Source organism: Macaca mulatta, chromosome 10 (assembly GCF_049350105.2).
Source record: "Macaca mulatta isolate MMU2019108-1 chromosome 10, T2T-MMU8v2.0, whole genome shotgun sequence".
Classification (NCBI taxonomy): domain Eukaryota; kingdom Metazoa; phylum Chordata; class Mammalia; order Primates; family Cercopithecidae; genus Macaca; species Macaca mulatta.
Genome location: NC_133415.1, coordinates 63,746,975 through 63,767,122, shown reverse-complemented (window position 1 = coordinate 63,767,122; position 20,148 = coordinate 63,746,975). Strand labels below are relative to the sequence as shown.

The 20,148-nt window shown below is 41.2% G+C and overlaps 1 protein-coding gene across 2 annotated transcripts in view; it reads left to right on the top strand.

Annotated features, from left to right (window-relative positions):
* The window catches only part of CFAP61 (cilia and flagella associated protein 61), a 290,588-nt gene that overhangs the window by 205,781 nt on the left and 64,659 nt on the right, over positions 1-20,148 (top strand). For both annotated transcript variants that reach the window (NM_001193937.3, XM_028827214.2), the window contains 3 exon segments: positions 6,404-6,696; positions 17,476-17,803; positions 19,218-19,309. In NM_001193937.3, the coding sequence (NP_001180866.1) occupies positions 6,404-6,696; positions 17,476-17,803; positions 19,218-19,309 (713 nt within the window).

Genomic DNA, 20,148 nt, shown 5'->3' with positions numbered 1-20,148 from the left:
GGTTCAAACTCCTGATCTCAAGTGATCTGCCAGCCTCAACCTTTCAAATTGCTGGGATTACAGGTGTGAGCCACCACACCCAGCCCCAGGTTGAAACTTTAAAGTGTGATCGCCTTATGTGCATGGTCACTATCAAAGTTGCTGATTTGTTGATTTACACCTTGAGAGGCCAAGGTGGGAGGATCACTTGAAGTCAGGATTTTGGAACCAGCCTGGCCAACATGGCAAGACCCCATCTCTACAAAATTTTTTTTTAAAAACTAGCCAGGCATAGTGGCATGTGGCTGTAGTCCCAGCTACTCAAGAGGCTGAGACGGGAGGATTGCTCGAGCCCAGGAGTTCGAGACTACAGTGAGCTGTGGTTGTGCACTACACTCCAGCCTGAGTGACAGCAAGACCCCATCTTAAAACAAAACAAAAACAAAAAGCGAAAAGATAATCTGTACATTTCTACCAGCATTTTAATTGGCAAGTGCTAGTGCCCTTCAGTCTGAAGTGGGGAATCGACAGCTCATGCAGGTATTGACTGCATCATCACTTCCCCCTCTCTCTCCTTGGTTGGGTTGTTGACGCTGGCACCCTCCTTCCTCTAGGAAGCACCCTTGCACATTCTGTTTCAAAGGTTGCGACTGGTTAGCAGTGAGAGAATGACTTCGGGCTCCTTCTTGCTTGACAGCTTTAATTTGAGGAGCTTCCACACAGTCGCCTTTTTACGGGCGCTCTGCCTGGACCCTACTGCCCGTCTCAGATCTGCAGTCAGAGTAATGCATGATTTATTCCCTAAAAAGAGCAACAAAGATTGGTCTTCCATGAAAACTGCCATGGTTATATTCCCTTATCCTTTATGGGGAATCCACCCAGAGTGTTCTATTGTTGGTTATTTGCCATTTGAAAGTGGGGCAGCCCATCCTTTACCTCTGTCACCTGTTAAATCGAGAGCAAAAGCTGGTCATTTCTCATCTGTTAGGTAAGCTGATCTGGGAAGGAAACGGTGACTAAATCTTTCAGCATAAAACTGATATCCAGGGAAAGGGAAATCATCAGTTTTTCCACTCTCCTTTTTTTATGTGTGTCTAGAAACTTCAAAACAGTGTGTGTGATATCCCAGTAATGTGAAGGAAGCCCCTGCAGTGTGTTACCTACCTCCTTGTAAATATTTGCAAGGGCTCCATGCGTTGTAAAGTACACAATGGTAGGTAAACATGGATGAAATTCATCTTTAATATGGGCATACTATGTATCCAGAAAATTAAAATTTAAATAAATAAATTCATATTTCATTAACTGAAGTTTTCCAGCTTATGAAAAGCATGCTGTAGGCCGGGCGTGGTGGCTCACGCCTGTAGTCTTAGCACTTTGGGAAGCCGAGATGGGCGATCACTTGAGGCCCAGAGTTCACTGCCAGCCTGGCCAACACGGTGAAACCCCATCTCTATTAAAAATACAAAAATTAGCTGGGTGTGGTGGTGGGTGCCTGTAGTTCCAGCTACTTAGGAGGCTGAAGCATGAGAATCACTTGAACCCAGGAGGCAGAAATGGCAGTGAGCCAAGATGGTGCCACTGCACTCCAGCCTGGGCTACAGAGTGAGACTCTGTCTCGAAATTAATTAATTAATTAAAAACTGAAATAAAAGCATGCTATCAAAGAACATATGTCATGGCCCCCATAACTGGGGCTGTCTCACCTGTCTGTACAGCCGCCACGCTGTTCTGTGCCAGTGGAGGCTCAGCTACCCACTGCACACACGGGGACACGTAACTATCAGCCCCAACACCTCCCTCAGGCACAACCAACAGAGTGTCCCCCGGTGCCGGTCATTATTCACTTGCCCTCAGTTCATCCCACCTAGCAGCTACTTTCTCTCACCTACTTTTAAACTCTTTCTTCCTTCTAACTCTTACCCAGGGATTCAGGAAGATCTGTTTCTCTGAGGCGCCTACTGTTCGACTGTGTCTCTGCCCCCCTTTGTTTCTCTCTCCATTTCCTTCCCTCCCCATCTTTCCTTCTTGATTCAGCCCAAAATTGACTTAAACATTGCAACATGAGTTACCCAACTGCTACTTCCATATAAAATATAAGAAAGCCTGGTCATCCAACGTCACATTTACATCTAAAAGAAAACCAGGGGTGGAAATCTGTCAAACTCCTACAAATTCCCAGAAATTGTATCAGCCTCCTGAGTAACTGGGACTAGAGGTATGTGCCATGCCTAAGAGACAGAGAGAGAGAGAGAGAGAGAGAGATATTTTTTTTTTTTTTTTTTTTTTTTTGTAGAGACGAGGCTCTGATGTGTTTCCCAGGCTGGCCTCGAACTCCTGGCCCCAATCAATCCTCCTGCCTTGGCCTCCCAAAGTGCTTGGATTACAGGCATGGGCCACTACACTCAGCCCTGTCTTTCTTTAAATAGCACATTAAAGATGTAATTTCTTGTTTCCCTGAGCTTAAATGCCACCAATGTGACAGGAGTAGTATTTTATATCTATAATTAACAAATTATAGGCACACACAATTTCGGTTACATTAGGGACTGTGGGATTTCATGAGCCTACACCGGAAACCTAATAACCAGATCTGACATCGTTAAGGGGAACATATTTCTGTCTTACAAATCTCAGGTGTGTAGCCCATTCTGTGACTGGATAGATCTTACAGTGCCAACTTAGTAGTGAATACCAAGCAGAAATAGGTGGTGGGAAAATCTGGCTACAGTGAGGTTGTTTGGTGTTAAATATTTAGAGGGCCCAAAAGCATGATCCAGCTAGCAGGAAGAAAGTCTTAGGATCAGCAATCTAATAAATCTCTGACATATATCCATGTATCTGGTCAGGAAACACAATACTATGGTGGTAATTACAGTCACATCCAGTGTAGGCCAGGCACTGTGCTAGGCTCCAGGGATAACATGATGGGAAGGGCAAACATGGACCTTACAGTCCAAACAAGTCATCTCGCCAAGAAGCCTGGCTATAGCCTGGGTGTGTAGGCCATGGTGAGTGCTGGAAAGGAAAGTTGGAGACCACCCACAGGCCTGCTGGGGTCTCACCTGCCTGGAGGCTGGACAGTCTGTGGGGACCAGATACAGCTACAGGCAGGCTAAGGCCTTGACATGGGTTCTTCAGAAGCACTGGTTCCAACTCATCCGTATTAGTAAAATTACTCTGATAAATATAAGTAATCATATTTTTAAACCAGTTTGATTTGTCCCAAAATGAATAATCAAAGTATTTGTCTACTAAGCTTTTTTTCTGGAGGGGCCCCAACATATAAGACTTTGGTTATTCTAAGAGTTATCACCATGCTTATATTTTGCTGTATGACAACATTATATATGGGCATTTGACTGAAGCCCATATTATTGTTAACAGTTCTAAATGCTATTGTTATCGATAATGATAACAATATGAGAGATTGTGTATAAAAGTACCTAACTGTGTGCCTGGCATAGAGGAGTCCAGAGATAAACATGAACTGGATCTAAAAATCCTTTACAAAGTAAATGTGAGCAGTGTTGCAGAAAGAACTCACAACTGCACAAAGATGATGAAAAGAATAATCTCCCACAGAACGGAGATATTTAAAGGCAAGAGACTGGGCCAGACGCAGAGGCTCACGTCTATAATCCCAGCACTTTGGGAAGCCAAGGTGGGGAGATCACTTGAGGTCAGGAGTTCAAGACCAGCTTGGTCAACATGTCGAAACTTCGTCTCTACTAAAAATACAAAAATTAACCTGGCATAGTGGTGTGGGCCTATAATTCCAGCTACTCAGGAGAGGCTGAGGTGGGAGAATGACTTGAACCCGAAAGGTGGAGGTTGCAGTGAGCTGAGATCGCACCACTGCACTCCAGCCTGGGCAACGGACGAGACTCTGTCTCAAAAAATAAAAATGAAAATTAAAAAAAGGCAAGAGGTGGACCTGGTCAAGAATAGTAGGCCATCTTACATATTAATAGCTAGTTTTTATCATGTTTTGTTATATTTGTGGAGGAATGTGATTTGACCTGTAACATGTTCTTATTTATTTAATATAACAGATTATATTGTCACAACATTCTACTATATTTTATGGGAAATGAGAGAACTATAACTAGTCATAGAAAACGTGTTTAAATGAAAAGTTTGAGATAAAATCACACAGGCAGTCATCTTCCATATGACCATGCTGATTGCACTGCCGGTCAGTAAATATTCATCCTTCTCTCCCTCCTGTGTGGGCAGAGTGGATGTCCTCACTTCTGTGCTCATGCGCATGGCCATGACACTTACTTGGGTCAATGGGAAGTTAGTGGATGTGATGTGGGCGGAGGCTTGATATGTGCCTGGGCCCTTGTGCTTGCCTTTCTGTGCACCTGCATTTCACCATAAATAGAAAATGCCTCAGGTAGCTGTCAGTCCAAGCAGGATGAAACACATATGGTGCAAACAAACCCAGCCACAACCTGGAGCCATATCAGCTGACATCCGTCCGCCCATAGGTATGTAGACCACCTACAACATGCTGCTTGTTGTTTGACATTGAGTTTTGACGTGGTTTGTTATGCACCATTGCTATGATGATAACTGACTCTTAAGATAACCGAAGTCTTACATTTTTGTTAGGGAATTTTGTTTCAAATTAAACATAAAGATAGCCAAAACTGTTTAGAAGTCACATTATCTAGAAATAAACCTCTAATTTTGAAATCAGAGATTTTATAAAATGTATTACCTTTGGAATCGAAAAGTATCATCCTCTCCAGCTGCCTGCAGTCGTGGACCACGCTCGCTGGATCAGAGAGCTCTCCAAACCCCAGCAGCACCACAGGCCCAGTTTTCCATGAGCCTGTAAAGAAAAAGCCCAGCTCACAGTAGAGCTGCTAACAGCTCTCATGAAAGAGACCGGAAAACACAAAATCGTTAGCTGTGTGAGATCTAAACACACTTAAATTTGTTCAACTGAAAATGAATATTGTTTTGGCTTGCCTATTTCAAAAGGACAGAAGACCTCAAACCTTTGACAGTTTTCGGTTCAAGTTTTGCCTTTCTTGGCAGGCTGATTCTTTGTTGTGCCAGACAGCCAAGATTCATGTTTTGTAGCAGGTGGGAGCCTCAATAATTTAAGCAAAATGTTGCCTCTTTCAGCCAAGGAAAATGCAGCTCACCGAGGAATGTTGCATTTGAGCATCTGAACAGAGTGGGAGTCATAGCCACAAAACTGTCCTAGCGTCCTAGCGAAGGCAGGAATGGAGAGACTCCACTCCCTCACTTCAGTGCCTTCTTGGCTTTCCATAGATGAAGAGCAGGGAGTATGGGAGAACTTTCTAGATGCTGTTAGCTTCCGAGAAGCCATCTGAAAGTTACTGTAGTTTATTTTTCCTAAGCAAACAAGACAAACCATCACACCTCCTTTCAGTTTTGGATTGAAAACAATTTGGGCATGATTTCCTCAACCAAATTAAATTAATACACTTGCTATTTATTTTGGCTTGTAAAATTCCTTTTCATACTATTTCATGAACAGGAGAAAAACAGAGAGACATTCAACAAAGTGTACATTTTGTGGTAAAATTGGTATCTTACCTGGAAAATGAGTCTACAGCAATTTATTTCTTTGTGAAAATTTGAAAATGCCAATTCAATGTCAAAAATAGCATATACCACATTTCATTAATTTAATAGTGTCATTGATCTTAAAACTGCTAAAATTGTAGAATAGCATATGTAATTACTTCTGTGGTCTTTTTGAGAAATGTAAATAGTATAGACTATCATCAAAATGCTCTTACACAAGGGAAATCTGTCAAGATTATTTTGTAATTTTATTTTTGCTAACCAAAATACTGTCCTTCAGTCTCTCTAGCTAGGTCTTGACACATTAAATTCTAAAAATCAGGGTTGAATCTTTGTAAAATTATCTGTTGAAAAGCAGAATATTCTAGCCTTTAATTCTCAAAAAAGGGAAAACTTCCTTGAAATCAATCCAGTTCAACATTTAAATATTAAAATATCAGTAACATCATGAGCATGAATATTTTTTGCCATTGCCTTTTTGTCTGTAAGAAAGAACTAATATACATTGCCAACATTAGTAATTTTGTTTCCCTAATAAGTATAGCAAATTGGGAACAAAAACAAGACAAAAGGTTTTTGCTAGACAGTTTTCTTTCAGCATAATTTCAACTTCAAATTAGAGGAACATAAACGAATGTCCTACTTCTGCATTAAAAGTACTTGACTACTTTGTGGGATGTTTTGTGCCGATTCTTTACTAAATTATCTTGGTCGCCGTTGCTAGGTAACACCCCTTGCTTCCTGCAGCTGAAAAATGAGAGGGTTATACGGAGCAGTTCGGCATTATTAGCATTTGACTAAGGTTTTTTGGTTTTCTGAACTGTATATCTTAGCGTTTTCCCTTCTTTCCTAGGGAATGTCATTGTCTATGGGAATACAATTGATACTTACACCACTGTGGAGACGCTCTTAAACCTTGGCGTGAGCGGCAGCCGCGTGCACCTCGTGCAGCCCCCGCCGGCCTCCACCATCACCTGCATCAACAACTACTCGGTGGAGAGCGCCGTGGCGGACGCGCTGGCTGCCGCCGGAGTCACTATTTACCGGGATGCGATCCTGGCCCAGTGGAATGACGGCCTGCACCCAGACCCCATCTACAGCGCCTCCTTCACCACACCCACCAAGCCTTTTAGACTCCCGTGCTCTGTAAGTGGGTCCCTGCAAACCTCACTCACCAGCCAGGGACAGCCGACATCTCCAAGGGATTTGGGGGTCTGGAAGACTGCGGGCAGTGAATTTGGAATACCAGATGTTGGATTTTGTTTTCTGTGTGTTCGGATTACCTCTTGCTGGGTAACAACTCACCCCAGACTCAGTGGCATGAAGAAACAACAACCGTTTATTATTCTTATCTCTCCTGGTTTATTATTATTATTTTATTATTCTTATCTCTTCTGGCTTTGGCCAGACTCAGCTGGGAAGTTCCCACTTGAGGTCACTCATGCCGCTGAAGTCAGCAGTGGGTGGGCTGGAATAGCCCAAAAGCATAGCCACTCACATGTCTGGCTGTTGATCCTGAATCAACTTTAGTTGAGATTTTCGCCAGTACACTTAGAAGTGGCACCTTCATGGGCCTGGCTTCCTCACAACGTGGTGGTTTGGGTCTGAGGGTAGAGCAGAGAGACAGGCGGTGTCAGCTGTGTCACCTTGGATGACCTGGCCTCGGAAATCAAGCAGCATTCTTCCCACCACGTTCTATTTGCTAGAGGCAAGTCACTAGGACCAGCCCATATTCAAGGAGTGGGAAATTAGACCCTGCCTGTTCCTGGACAGGAGGTCAAAGATTTGAATGGAGAATGCCTCTCTTTACTGAGAGCTTGCCATGCCCCAGGACATATTGTCACCTCATCGGGACAGCTCTGTAAAGGGAGGTATCTCCAATTTAAAGATGAGAACACCGTGGCTCTAAGTCAGTGACAGTGCTGGTTCCCTGCCCAGCCCAAGGTCTATGCTGCCATTAGCCTCTTAAGATTCCGGCAACAGCAGTGGTGAGTCTTTCCCCATGACACACAACCTCTGGCAGTGTGTATAGAGAGAGCACTTCCCTTTCCACGTGGGTGACACCCCACCTTCCAGCCTGTGTCCTCAGAGTTTCCAGTTTAGGAGGTTAATAGAAGCCTGCAGGGAGGGAAGGAGGGAAGAGACTGGTCCATCTCACTGAGAAGCAGGGGACCCTTGCTCAAAGGGGAGGCTGAAGTGAGTATGAGGATAATGGTTGTGTAGGTCAAGGGTGTGTGTTAGCAGCTGTGATAAAGAATGCCTGCTAACATCCAGTGGGCAAGCCATTTAGGGGCAGGTGTTCACAGCAGGCCCTTACCTAGGAGTAGGGGCTGATCATCCTAAGTAGGGCTTCTCATTCACAGGCTGCAAAGGATTGAGGATGGTGGCTCTCACCCCCACCCCAACCCAGAACTCAAAGGACAGGAGCTCAAAGCAAACCACTAAAAAAGACTAAAAAGGAAGATTTTTTTTTTAGAATCTCTCATTTTATCCTGAGATCCATGGAAATTTTGTATTCTACTCTGTAGTCCATTCATTTATTCATTCATTCCATAAATATTTATTGAACACCTGCTAGGTCTCAGGCTCTGTCCTAGGTGTTAGGGATGTAACAGTGAAAAAGACAGGACAAGTCCCCTTTATTTTAAAAAGTGATACTGTCTATACATGTATGTCATGACACCTATTTAAGACAGGAAATATCAAAATACTTTTGCCCAAATTTTCCCTCAAAAAAAATGGCAAACCTGGAAGATTGCCATGTTTATCCTGAAGCACCTCTAGAGGTGAGTGTGTGCCTTGCTCAGGAAGCAGAGGCCTGAGAAAACTTCCCCAAACATCCCATTGGGTAGCAGCTCTTCTGACCTTCACTTTCCTATTCAGATTAGAATCAAACTCCTGACAAAAACATCTGGCAAATTAAATTGACCCTTGAACACATGAGAAGTAGGGGCACCAACCCTCCTCACAAAGTTGAAAAATCACATATAACTTTTGACTCTCCAAAAACATAGCTACTAAAAGCCTACTGATGACCAGAAGCCTGACTGATCACATAAATAGTTGATTATATGAAAACATATTTTGTATTTTATATGTATTGTATACTCTATCCTTACAATAAAGTAAGCTAGAGAAAAGAAAATGTTGTTAAGACAATCATAAGGAAGAGAAAATATGTTTATTCTTCATTAGGTGGAAGTGGATCATCATAAAGGCCTTCGTCCTCATTGTCTTCACACTGAGTAGGCTGAGGAGGAGAAGGAAGAGGAGGGGTGGGTCTTGCTGTCTCAGGGATGGCAGAGGCAGAAAAAAAAATCTATGTGTAAGTGGCACACAGTTCAAATCCATGTTGCCCAAGGATAAGCTATACTCTGTCTTGATCCAAGGCACCATCCTGCTGCATTTTCATCCTAACACCGTCTGGGTCAAACATCGGCCTGTTTACTGTTGTATTTTTTCTCCTACCTTCCCTGGTCTGCTTGGTCTCACAAAGAATGGCCCCTGCAGATGACATTTCCCAGGCTCCATTATTCTCTGATTTTCGTCTTTATTTGGCCAACAGTTTGTACCTGTGGGAGATTAGACATGGCAAGCGGGGAGTTCGGGGTAGGTATCTCTCATACTGTCTGCCTTGGGCAGCATCTGTCAGGGCATTAAGCATCTTTTGGTGGGGATGAATGTGTCCATCTTCTTCACAGTGGTCTTGGTGTCATGGCTTGAATTACATCCCCCAGAAAGATATGTTGATGTCCTGACCCCCAGTACCAGTGAACATGACTTTATTTGGAAATAGAACCTTGGTCGATGTAAGCAAGTAAAGAGAAAGTCATCCTGGATCAAGGTGGGCCCTGAATCCAATGACTGGTGTCCTTAAATAGATTTGATGGCATACAGAGACACACAATGAAGAAAACCTTATGACAGTGGAGGCAGAGGTTGATGTGATGGCAGCTGCAAGTCATGGAATGGCAGGAATTGCTAGCAACCTCCAGGAAGTAGGAAGAGGCAGGGAAGGCTTCTTCCCTAGAGCCTCTGGAGGGAGTATGGTCCTGACAATACTTGGATTCTCTAGAACTGTGAGAGAATAAATTTCTCTTGCCTTGAGCTACTCAGTTTGTGGTACTTTATTACAGCAGCCCTAGGAAACTAAAGCAGGTGATGTACCTGCTAATAATCACAGTGTATGTACATAATCACAGTGTATGTACCTACTAAAACTATGTTTTTTATAACCAGAATCACACATTATATGCTGTTTTTCTATTTGGCTTCATTTACTCAGCATAATGATTTTGAGATTTCATATAGTTCCATGCATCAATAGTTCATTCTTTTTTATGGCTGAGTAGTAGTCCATTGTATGGATATATTGCGTTTTGTTTATTCATTTGCCTGCTATGTACATTCTGGTACATGTCTTTGTGTGGATAATATTTTTATTTTTCTTAGCTATAAGCCTAAAGAATATCTAAATTCTTTGGTAGGTGAATGTTGACCTTTTAAGAAGTCACCATGTTGCTCTCCAAAGCAGCTATACCATTTTACATGTCCATCAGCAATGTATGGGAGTTCCAGATGGTCCACATTCTTGTCAGCACTTGGTATTGTCAATCTAATTTTAGCCACTCTTGTGGGTGTGACATGATGTGTCACTGTGTTTTTTTAATTTGTGCTTTCCTGACGGTTAATTATGTTTGGCATCTTTTCATTTTTTTGGTAGCCATTAGTATTTCTCCTTTTTGTGAAGTGTTCAAGCTATTATAAATGTATTTAAAATTTTGAAATTTCCAATTGATCACTGCAAGTTTACAAAATGCAATTTACTTTGTGTATAAACATTGTAACTTGAAACTGCTGAATTCTCTTATTAGCTTTTGTAGTTTTTTAGGTCCATAAACATATCATGCAAATAGGGGCAGTTTTACTACTTTTCTGATATTTAGGTCTTTTATTTCAGTTACTTGCCTTATTCTACTCACTAGGACCTACAGTGCAATGTTTAATAGAACTGGGGGAAATAGACATCCTTGCCTTGTTCCATATCCCAGGGAGAACTTTCAGGCTTTCACTATTAAATGTGAGAGAATTTGGCTGTGGATTTTTCTTTGGTGCTTTTTCTCAGACTGAAGAAATAACCTTCCATTCCTAGTTTGTTTAGAGGTTTTATCATGAATGACTGTTGAATTTTGTTAAGTGAACTTTCCATATTTCTTAAAAAGAAATATGGAGATTTTCTTCTTAATTCTTTAATACACTGAATTACACTGATTGATTTTTTAAAATGTTCAGTCAACCTTAAATCTCTGGAATAAAACTTAATTGGTCATAATGCATTATCTTTCTGTGTATTCTTAAATTTTACTTGCCAATATGTTTTAAGAATTTTTGAAACTATTTTTTAACTATATTCATGAGGGATGTTGATCTATAATTTTCTATTTTAGTAATGTCCTTGTAAGGTTTTGGTGTTCAAGCTGTGTTGGCCTCATGCAAAAAATTTGGGCAATGTTCCCTCCTTATTTATTTTCTGAAAAGGTTTGTGCAAGATTGTTATTTTTTCTTTCTTGGATGTTTGACAGAATTAACCAGTGAAACAATCTGGGCATGGAGTTTATATTGTTGAAAGGCTTTTGATAACAAATTCATTTTTTTAACTAGATATAAGGCTACTCAAATTTTCTGCTTCTTCTATAAATTTTTGTAAATTGTAATTTTTAAGAAATGTGTCCATTTCATTTACATTTGTCAAATGTGTTGACATTAAGTTTTTCACATATTATTTTATTATCTATTTGATGTCTAGGATCTGTAGTAATAACCCCTCATTTGTTTCTGAGATTGGTGAATTGTGTTCAGTGTCTCTGACCCGCTCTCTGTTTGCTGCCAGTCTCTCTCTCTCTGACTCTGTCTTTCTCTCTCTCCCCCAGTGTAGATAGGGGTTTGTCAATATTATTGATCTTTTTCAATTAACCAGCTTTTGAGTATGTTAATTTTCTCTATTATCTGTCAATTTTCTCCTCCATTGATTTCTGCTCTTAATTATTTTCTTCCTTCTTCTTGCTTTGGATTTACTTTACCCTTCTTTTTTCTAGTTCCTTAAGGTAGAGCCTTAAGTTGTTGATTTATATAAGCATTTCAGCTGTAAGTTTTCCATTATGTTTGAGCTGCATCCCATAAACTTATATGTTAACTTTTAATTACCACTTATTTCAAAATATTTTCTAATCTCCCTGTGATTCTTTATTCAACCTTGGATTATTTAGAACTGCACTGTCTAATATTCAAATATTTAAACTTTTCCTAAATATTTTAATTGATTTCTAGTGTAATGCTGTTGTGATCAGAGAACAGTGTTTTGAAATTTAGAGACAGGGACGGTGGCTCACACCTGTAATCCCAGCACGTTGGGAGGCTGAAGCGGGCAGATCACTTGAGGTCAGGAGTTCAAGACCAACCTGCCCAACACGGTGAAACCCCGTTTCTACTAAACATATGAAAATTAGCTGGGCATGGTGGTGCATGCCTGAAATCCCAGTTACTCGGGAGGCTGAGGCAGAATTGCTTGAACCTAGGAGGTGTAGGTTGCAGTGAGCCCAGATGGCACCACTGCACTCCAGCCTGGGTGACAGAGCAAGACCCTGTCTCAAAAAAAAAAAAAATTGAGACTTGTTTTACATCCAAGCATATTGAGTAACTTTGTGAACATACAAGGAATATGTATTATGTGCTTGAGTTTAATGTTAGTTCAATATGGTTGATGGTGATGTTCAACATTCATAAGTCTTTACTGATATTTTTATCTCATTCTATTAATTGCTGAGAGAAGGGTATTACAATCTCTTACTATTATTTTGGAAGTTTCTGTTTTTCCTTTTAATACTTTTGATTTTTGCTTTATCTTTTTGGAGGCTCTGTTATTAAGCCCATGAGCATTTATAGTTGTTATATCTGCCTTGTGAATTGTGCCTTTTATCATTATGAAATGTCCCTCTTTATCTCTGATATTTAATAATATTCCTTATCTTAAGGTCCAGATTATCTGATATTAATATGACCATTCCATTCTTCTTATACTTGCTGTTTACATGATATATTTCCCATCCATTTACTTTCTACTTATCTGTGTCTTTGTGTCTGAAGTGTGTCTCTTGTAGGCATCATAAAGATTATATTAATGTTTGTAGTGCTGCATGACAAATTACCCCAAATTTAACAGCTTAAAACAACATCCCTTTACTAGTTTATAGCTCTATCAGTCAGAAATGCAGGCAAGGTGTGGCTGGCTTCTCTGCCTAGGGACTCTCAAGGCTAAAATCAAGGTACCAATCAGGCTGCATTCTCTTTGGAGCTTGAAGTCCTCTTCCAAGCTTATGTGATAGTAATAGAACTTAATTCCTTGCAGCTGAGGACAGGGGTCCCCACTTCCTTGCTGGTCCAGCCAGGGGCTACTTTCAGCTCCTAGAGGCCATTCATATTTCTTACCTCATGGTCCCTTTCATCTTACATCCAGCAACAGACTATCTTACTCATGTCAAATTCCCATCACATTTCAAATCCTTCTTCAGGAAAAGCCTGATCCCTTTTAAGGGTTTACCTGATCAGGTCAGACCCACCGAGCATGATCTCCCTGTCTAAAGTCACATGTGCCATATAACATCACCTTATACTTTCACAGTTCACACTTGTACTTAAGGAAGAGGTGGGAATCTTGGGAACCATCACAGACTTCTACCTACCACCTGCATTTTATCTTCTCTATCTCTGCATTTTATTTAAAGTACTTAGACCATTAATATTTAATGTAATTACTGATATGGTTAGATTTAGGTCTACCATTTTATTGTTTGTTTACTGTTTGTTCCCTCTTCTTTCTTTAGTGTTCCCCCTTGCCTGCTTTCTTTAGGATTATTAGAGTATTTTTTAGTAGTCTATTTCGATTGACTTTTTAACTATATCTTATTTTTTAGTGATTGCTCTGTGGATTGTAATACTTATCAGCAATCTTTCATGTTCAGTAGAGTTAATATTGTACCATTTCACATAAAATGTAAAAACCTTGCAGCTATGCAGTTCCTTCTCCCCATATTCTGGATGCCCATTTTGTTAATAGCCATCCTGTATGTTACATCTACAAACACTGAAAAATCAGTTGAGGCAATATCGTAATCTTTGTTTAAGATCATTTATATATTGAAGAATTAAAAAGAATAGTCTTTTATAGATACCCAGATATCTACTAATTTTCTTGTTCTGCCTTCCTTTTTGAAAATCCAAGTCTCCCATCAGCCAAAACAACCTTCAGAGCATTTACTGTATTGTAGGTGTGCTAAAAAGTAATTCTCTAGTTTTACTCCATCTGAAAATATATGTTGCTTTCATTCTTAACGTTTATTTTCACCAAATATAGAATTCTGGGCTTACAGGTTATTTTTTCCCAGCACTTTGAAGATGCTTTTCCACCATCTTCTGACGTCCATGAATTTCAAATCTACAATCATCTAAAACATTCCCCTATATGTCATTTTCCACTGGCTGCTTTCAAGGTTTGCTCTTTATCCTTGGTTTTTAGCAATTTGAAGCTGCAGGTATTCTGTGTTTATTATGTCTCTAAGCATTTTTTTTAATTTGTCTTGTTTGGGGTTCACTGAATTTCTCAAATCCATAAATTTATGATTTTCACTAAATTTTAACAAGTTATTGGCCATTCTTTCTTACCCCATTCTTCTCTCTTCTCTTTCTGGGATTCCAATTACATATCTGTTAAGAGTTTTTTGTATTGTTCCCTGGGGCTCTAAGGCTCTGTTTATTTGTTTCAGTCTGTTTTTTCTCTTTCTCACTATTCTTCAAATTGGATAGTTTCTATTGATATAACTTCGAGTTCACTGACTCCTCTATCATCTCTATTTTCTATTAGGGCATAAGATGACTGCAGCTCACTCTTTTAAAAAAAAAAAAAAAGAAAAAAAAAAAACCTCTAAATTGAAGCCAGACACAGTGGCTCACGCGTATAATCCTAGCACTTTGGGAGGCCAAGGTGGGTGAATGGCTTGAACTCAGGAATTCAAGACCAGCCTGGGCAACACGGTGAAGGCCGTCTCTGCAAAAAATACCAAAAAAGTAGCCGGGTATGGTGGCAAGCACCTGTAGTTCCAGCTACATGGCGGGGGCTGAGGTGGAAGGATCCCTTGAACCCAGGAGGTCAAGGCTGCAGTGAGCCGAGATCTTGCCACTGTCCTCCAACCTAGGTGACAAAGTGAGATCCTGTCTTAAAGAAAAGACTCTAAATTGAATACCTGTATGTGGAAATGGAGAGAAAAGGTAATTTAAAAAGCAAACTTTTTCAAAACCTCTAAAATAAGGGAAATTATCCCCATCCTGGTCATTTCTCCAAGTTTTTACTGTAATACACAAGCTACCCAAACTTTTACATACTAGTAAGAATCCTCTTATATCAGAGTTTATAGTTATGATCAGTGGGAGGACTCATCTCAGAAGGTTATAGCACCAAGGCAGAAGCAGAACTCTCTTGAAATTGATGTTTTGTCCCCACATCAAAGCCTCTCCACATCCTGCCTGATAGTGGCGCCTCCAGGGTTCTTACTTAGCAGGTGGTCCAGCCTCCAGCCAGGTTAGGCTGCAGTGACACTGGCCCTCAAGGCAGACTTCCCCATCTTGTTGGCATTCATCTCTCTAGTTAGATCATGAGCTCTATGCTTATGTTTTTCACCAGGACATTCTGGAGACCTCACGCAGTGCCTGGCACAAGAAATGTTTGTCTGAATGCATGAACGAATGAAGTGTATCAGACTACCAACTCCCACCCTTCTCCCTAGCTAACCAAGGAGTTTTGCTGTCCTTAATCAGAATTATCAGTATAAGTAGTCTTGAAATATGTACTCAGAACATCAGTGTGGCCAGCCATTTCCACTTCCTGGTTGTACCCAATATGATTATTCCATTGGCATTACAGAAGCACATAGGCTGTATTTGCAAGGTCTGTAACTTGGAACACATGTTCCTATTAACAACGTTGGATTTGCTTATTTGGTTTTCAGTCTAGTCTACAAACTCCTATGAAACCCCAAATGTAGCCAAAATTGTGAATGCCTACACCAAAAGCATATAAATAAACATTACTGCAATACTGGTAATCTTTAAAACCCAGAAAAACAGGAACTAGTATATTTAATGTGCTACTTAAATGAAAAGTAGGCTTAATTAGAAAAAGAAAATTGGGTAGGTAGAAGAGCTTCTGTGAGGATGCTGAAGGAGACTTCTGAACATTTTCAAGGGCTCAAGAGGTTGATGGCACTGATTTTATTTGTAATTTAAATTCAAATCTGATATCTTTCTATGTATTTATCTGGGTAGGAAATCTATTTTTTATAGAGATTGGGAAAAAGAATGAGAAAGCAAAAAAGGAGTGTAGGGAGACAGAAAGATTCAGAATCAGAGAGATACTCAGAGAAATGTATTTTCCTGTGGCCACTGGGTAAGAGTTATAAGACAGAAAAAAAAGGAAAAGACTTGAAAGAAAGAAGCATCCTGGGATGGGATGAGACAACTGAGTGAATAAAGACAGGGCAAGGGCTCAGAGTCTGTCTGCCTGAGGGAGGACCAAGGACATCATAGAGATGATGGATCTGAGTCCCGCTGTCCAATAGAACCTTCTTCAAGATGGAAACAGGCTGTATCTTCGCTGCCCAGTATGGCAGCCACTAGCCACCTACAGCTATTGAGCATTTGAAATGGGCTATTGCAACTGCGGAACTGAAGTTTTCATTGTATTTAACTTAAATTAATTTAGATGTAAATATTTATAGCCCTACATGACTAGTGGCTACCATAGGATCAGAAAGCTCCTGGAACCATTCATGGGTGTGGGCCAGTAATACTGAAGGGGCTGGCTACCTCTTGCCCAGGGACAGCTGATGTCTGTACAGAATGAAACAGTTGAGGGGGGTAAAGCAGGAATGTGATGGAAGTGGGGAGACGACCATCAGTATGGTTGGGACCCATGTCTTATGTTCAGTTTTTAGCATGCTTTTGATAAGGTGGCAGACTATTTTAGGTAAAAATAAAATCAATTGAACTTATTTCAATTGGTCCAACAACTAAAGACAAAAACAACTAATAGCACTGCTTTAGTGACTTTCAACATCAGTGTGGAAGATGATGTCCAGATGAGCATAAGAAAGCATTGAAATTTGAGCACAGAATGGAGAGGGCATACAAATAATTTCTAAGGAGCATGCAAAGGGGTTGGTGGCCCCTCTACTTACGGCACCCTCACACAGTGCTGGCATATGGTAGGTATGCCATCAGTATTTCTTGAATGACCCTCTGTCGTATGAGAGCAGGAAGCAACAAGACAGGAACCCAGACCTAGTAGATACAGAGACTGATGAAGCACCCATCTTCTCTGGAGCATCATAAAGGGACAAGCTTATTGGGTTTTAAAAGCTAGCAATGGGCAGTCTGAAAACTGAAGACTGGAGGAGGTCAACCCAAGAAGGAACCTGTAGAGACCCGAGTGTCGGACACAGGAAGGGGAAGAGGATGGAGGCTGAGCTAGAGCTGTTCAAAATGTAGGAGCGTGAGGGGAAGACAGGGTCTGTACAAATGTAAACCCTCTTACGTGGAAAACCACTCACACTTGTGAGAGATATTTCATCACCTGGCATCATTCTCTCCACTGGATGTCAAAATCGAGGGAATAAGAGTGACATTTGGGGATCTTAATGTGTTCTTCATACCCAAGATAATCTATCTCTCATACACACACAAACAACATGATAACAAACTTTTAGTATTTGTATTTTTGTGCCCCAAATAATAAAATGCCCTGGAGACTGGTCACACTCTTGGGAAGGTAAAATGAAGAGTGATAACTGAATATTGCTGTAATTGTTCACTTCGTAGATGTTCTTCAGCTTCTGTGAGAAGAATGTGGATTATGAAACGTTTAAAGCCCTCAATGATACATGTCTTGTGTATGACGGTCGACTTGTGATTGATACCAACTTCCACACCAATGACATAGCCATCAGAGCTGCTGGCTCCCTCACCAAATTCTCCAATAGATACTACTCAAATGAGTGGACTCACAGCAACTTCAGTTCCAAAGAAATTGGCTTTCAGCTGGCAGCAGCTATGCTACATCTCTTTGATCCAACCCTTGAGCCTGTGACCGAGCCGCCAGCTGATCTTGACCGGCTCATCCCCATGTACAAGGGAGCCAAGATTCAAGGTATACAAGTAGGCTTCCTTCTCCTTGATGAAGCCACAGATTAGGTAGGGGTCAGCAGTCAGGCCAGCCCTCCAGGTTTCTCTTAGGCTTGGGGAAAAGGCTCCTCCATATCTCAGTGGGTTGCCACAGAGACAGAGAAAGGGTCTATCTAATTTCTGAGGCATTTATTACAAACCCGAAATTATTGTTATGATGATTCTTTGCATTTGAGCATTTATTATGGACCACACCCTAAATGGGGTTCCCATTTTACAGATACGAAAACAGACAAGGGAATGATTATTAACTTGTCTGGATGTCTCACAGCTGGAAAGTGATGGTTTTCCCTGACATCTTACCCAAAACTTCCATTCTCACTATAAGTTCAGAGATGAGGAGACTCTTCCAGGCAGCCAGGCCTCAGCCTGCTCTGGGATGGATAAGCTTAACCATTTGCAGCTGTAAAGCAGTGCACTTTTATCCCGTAAACCTTTTTGGCCCCTAGGGAGGAGATGACTTCATAAGTAATGCAGGGTTCCTTCACTGTTAGGGTATGAGAAATACCTTTGAAAATGGTATTTCTGAATGTTGTGGACCTTTTACCAGAAAAATGCACATATTTACAGAATTCCATGTTCACTTCCTGGAGGTTTATGGATGAACCCACGAAGCTCTACATAGACCCTCAGGGAGTCCGTGTACCTGAGTACATGTGCAGTACTCAGGTACATGACATTCCATTGACAGAAACCCAGTCCAGTCAATGGAATGTCAGATTACAGAAATGAAAGCCCCACATTCCATCCTTGACTTCCTCTTCCTAACTAGGCAGCCCCACAAGGTCTTGTTCTGCTTCTCACTCTGGGTGAGACCTGAGAGAAGGTGGTGGCCGTGGGCAGGCAAGAGAAGGGAGGGCTGTCAGAAGCCAGAGCTGGCGCAGGTCCAGACCTGAGGGACAAGCCAACATATTAAGAATTCGATGATGACAGTTTCTAAAACATTGAACAAAGAACTTTGTTGATTGTCCTAATTAAATTCAATTTTTTAATATTTTGGCTACAGTTTGGAGAAGTGATGAGGAACAGGAATGCTATTTGCAACAATTTAAGGCTTCTAAAGGTCTTGATCTGGTTTTGGCAGATACAGATTAGAGGGCGGGGAGCTACGGATAATCACAGGATACACAAGATCGGCTTGGCACGTCCTGAAGCATTGGCGGCTACATTATGAGATATCGTTGTCACATTCACATCAATTTGGTTAAATAAATGTCAACCACCCTGGGGAGTTCCTTGCTGTTGGTGGTACTTTAGTGTGAAAGTTTGAGGAGCATACACTACTGCAAGCATCTGTTTGTCCTGTGATGAAAATGTGAGCTCTGTTACTCACCTCATTAACAATTCATTTGAAATGGAAAATTTGCCATCTCTTCTAGGGGGCATTCTTCCTGGGTCTTACCATTATCTGCATATTGCCAAGCCTGCCATTCCTACTCCCTTGGAGGTACAAATGGCACAGCCTAATTATGTAAGTATTATTTCTGAATTTCATTTTACTTTCAAATACAAAACTTTGTTTATAAGAGGATGAAATTCTTTACTTGGAGTCTTTACTGTAATGTGTCGGTTCACGCGTCAGAAGCCCACTGGGGTAATCGTCCCCCTAGATGGCCCTCAGTGACTCTCGTGACTTGGTCTTCATGCCCTTGTGTGGCCCCTCCCGCGCTGAGAAGGGCTGACCTGTGTAGCCAAGAGGATACTGGGGAAATGACTGTGACTTCCAAGGTCAGGTCAGGTCAAGAAAGATACTACAGCTTCCAGCTTGCACACTTGTAGTTGACTTGCTGCCATGCTGTAGGGACCCGTTTAGAGAGGTCCACGTGGCAAGGAATTGAGGGTTCCTGCACCAGCCATGATCAGTTTGCCAGGCAGATGAGCGTGCCACCTTGGAAGTGGATCCTCCAGCCTCATTCACGCCTTCAGGTGACCGCAGCCCCAGCCAACATCTTGACTGAAAACTTATGAAAGACCTTGAGCCAGAATCCCCTAGCCAAGCCACTTTCAGCTTCTGACTCCCAGAGACCGTGAGATAATAAAAATGTACTGTTGTTTTACACCATTACTTTTTTTAATAGACTTTATTTTTTAGAGCCATTTTGGTTTCATAACAAAATTGAGCAGAGGTAGAAAGATTTCCCATATAACCCCAACGCTTCAAAAGACATATAGCCTCCCCCACTATCAACATCCCCCACCAGTGACCTATTTCTTACAATTAATAAACCCACACTGACACATTATTATCAGCCAGAGCCCATAGTTGACATTAGGGTTCACTCTTGGTTTTGTACATTCTGTGGGTTTGGA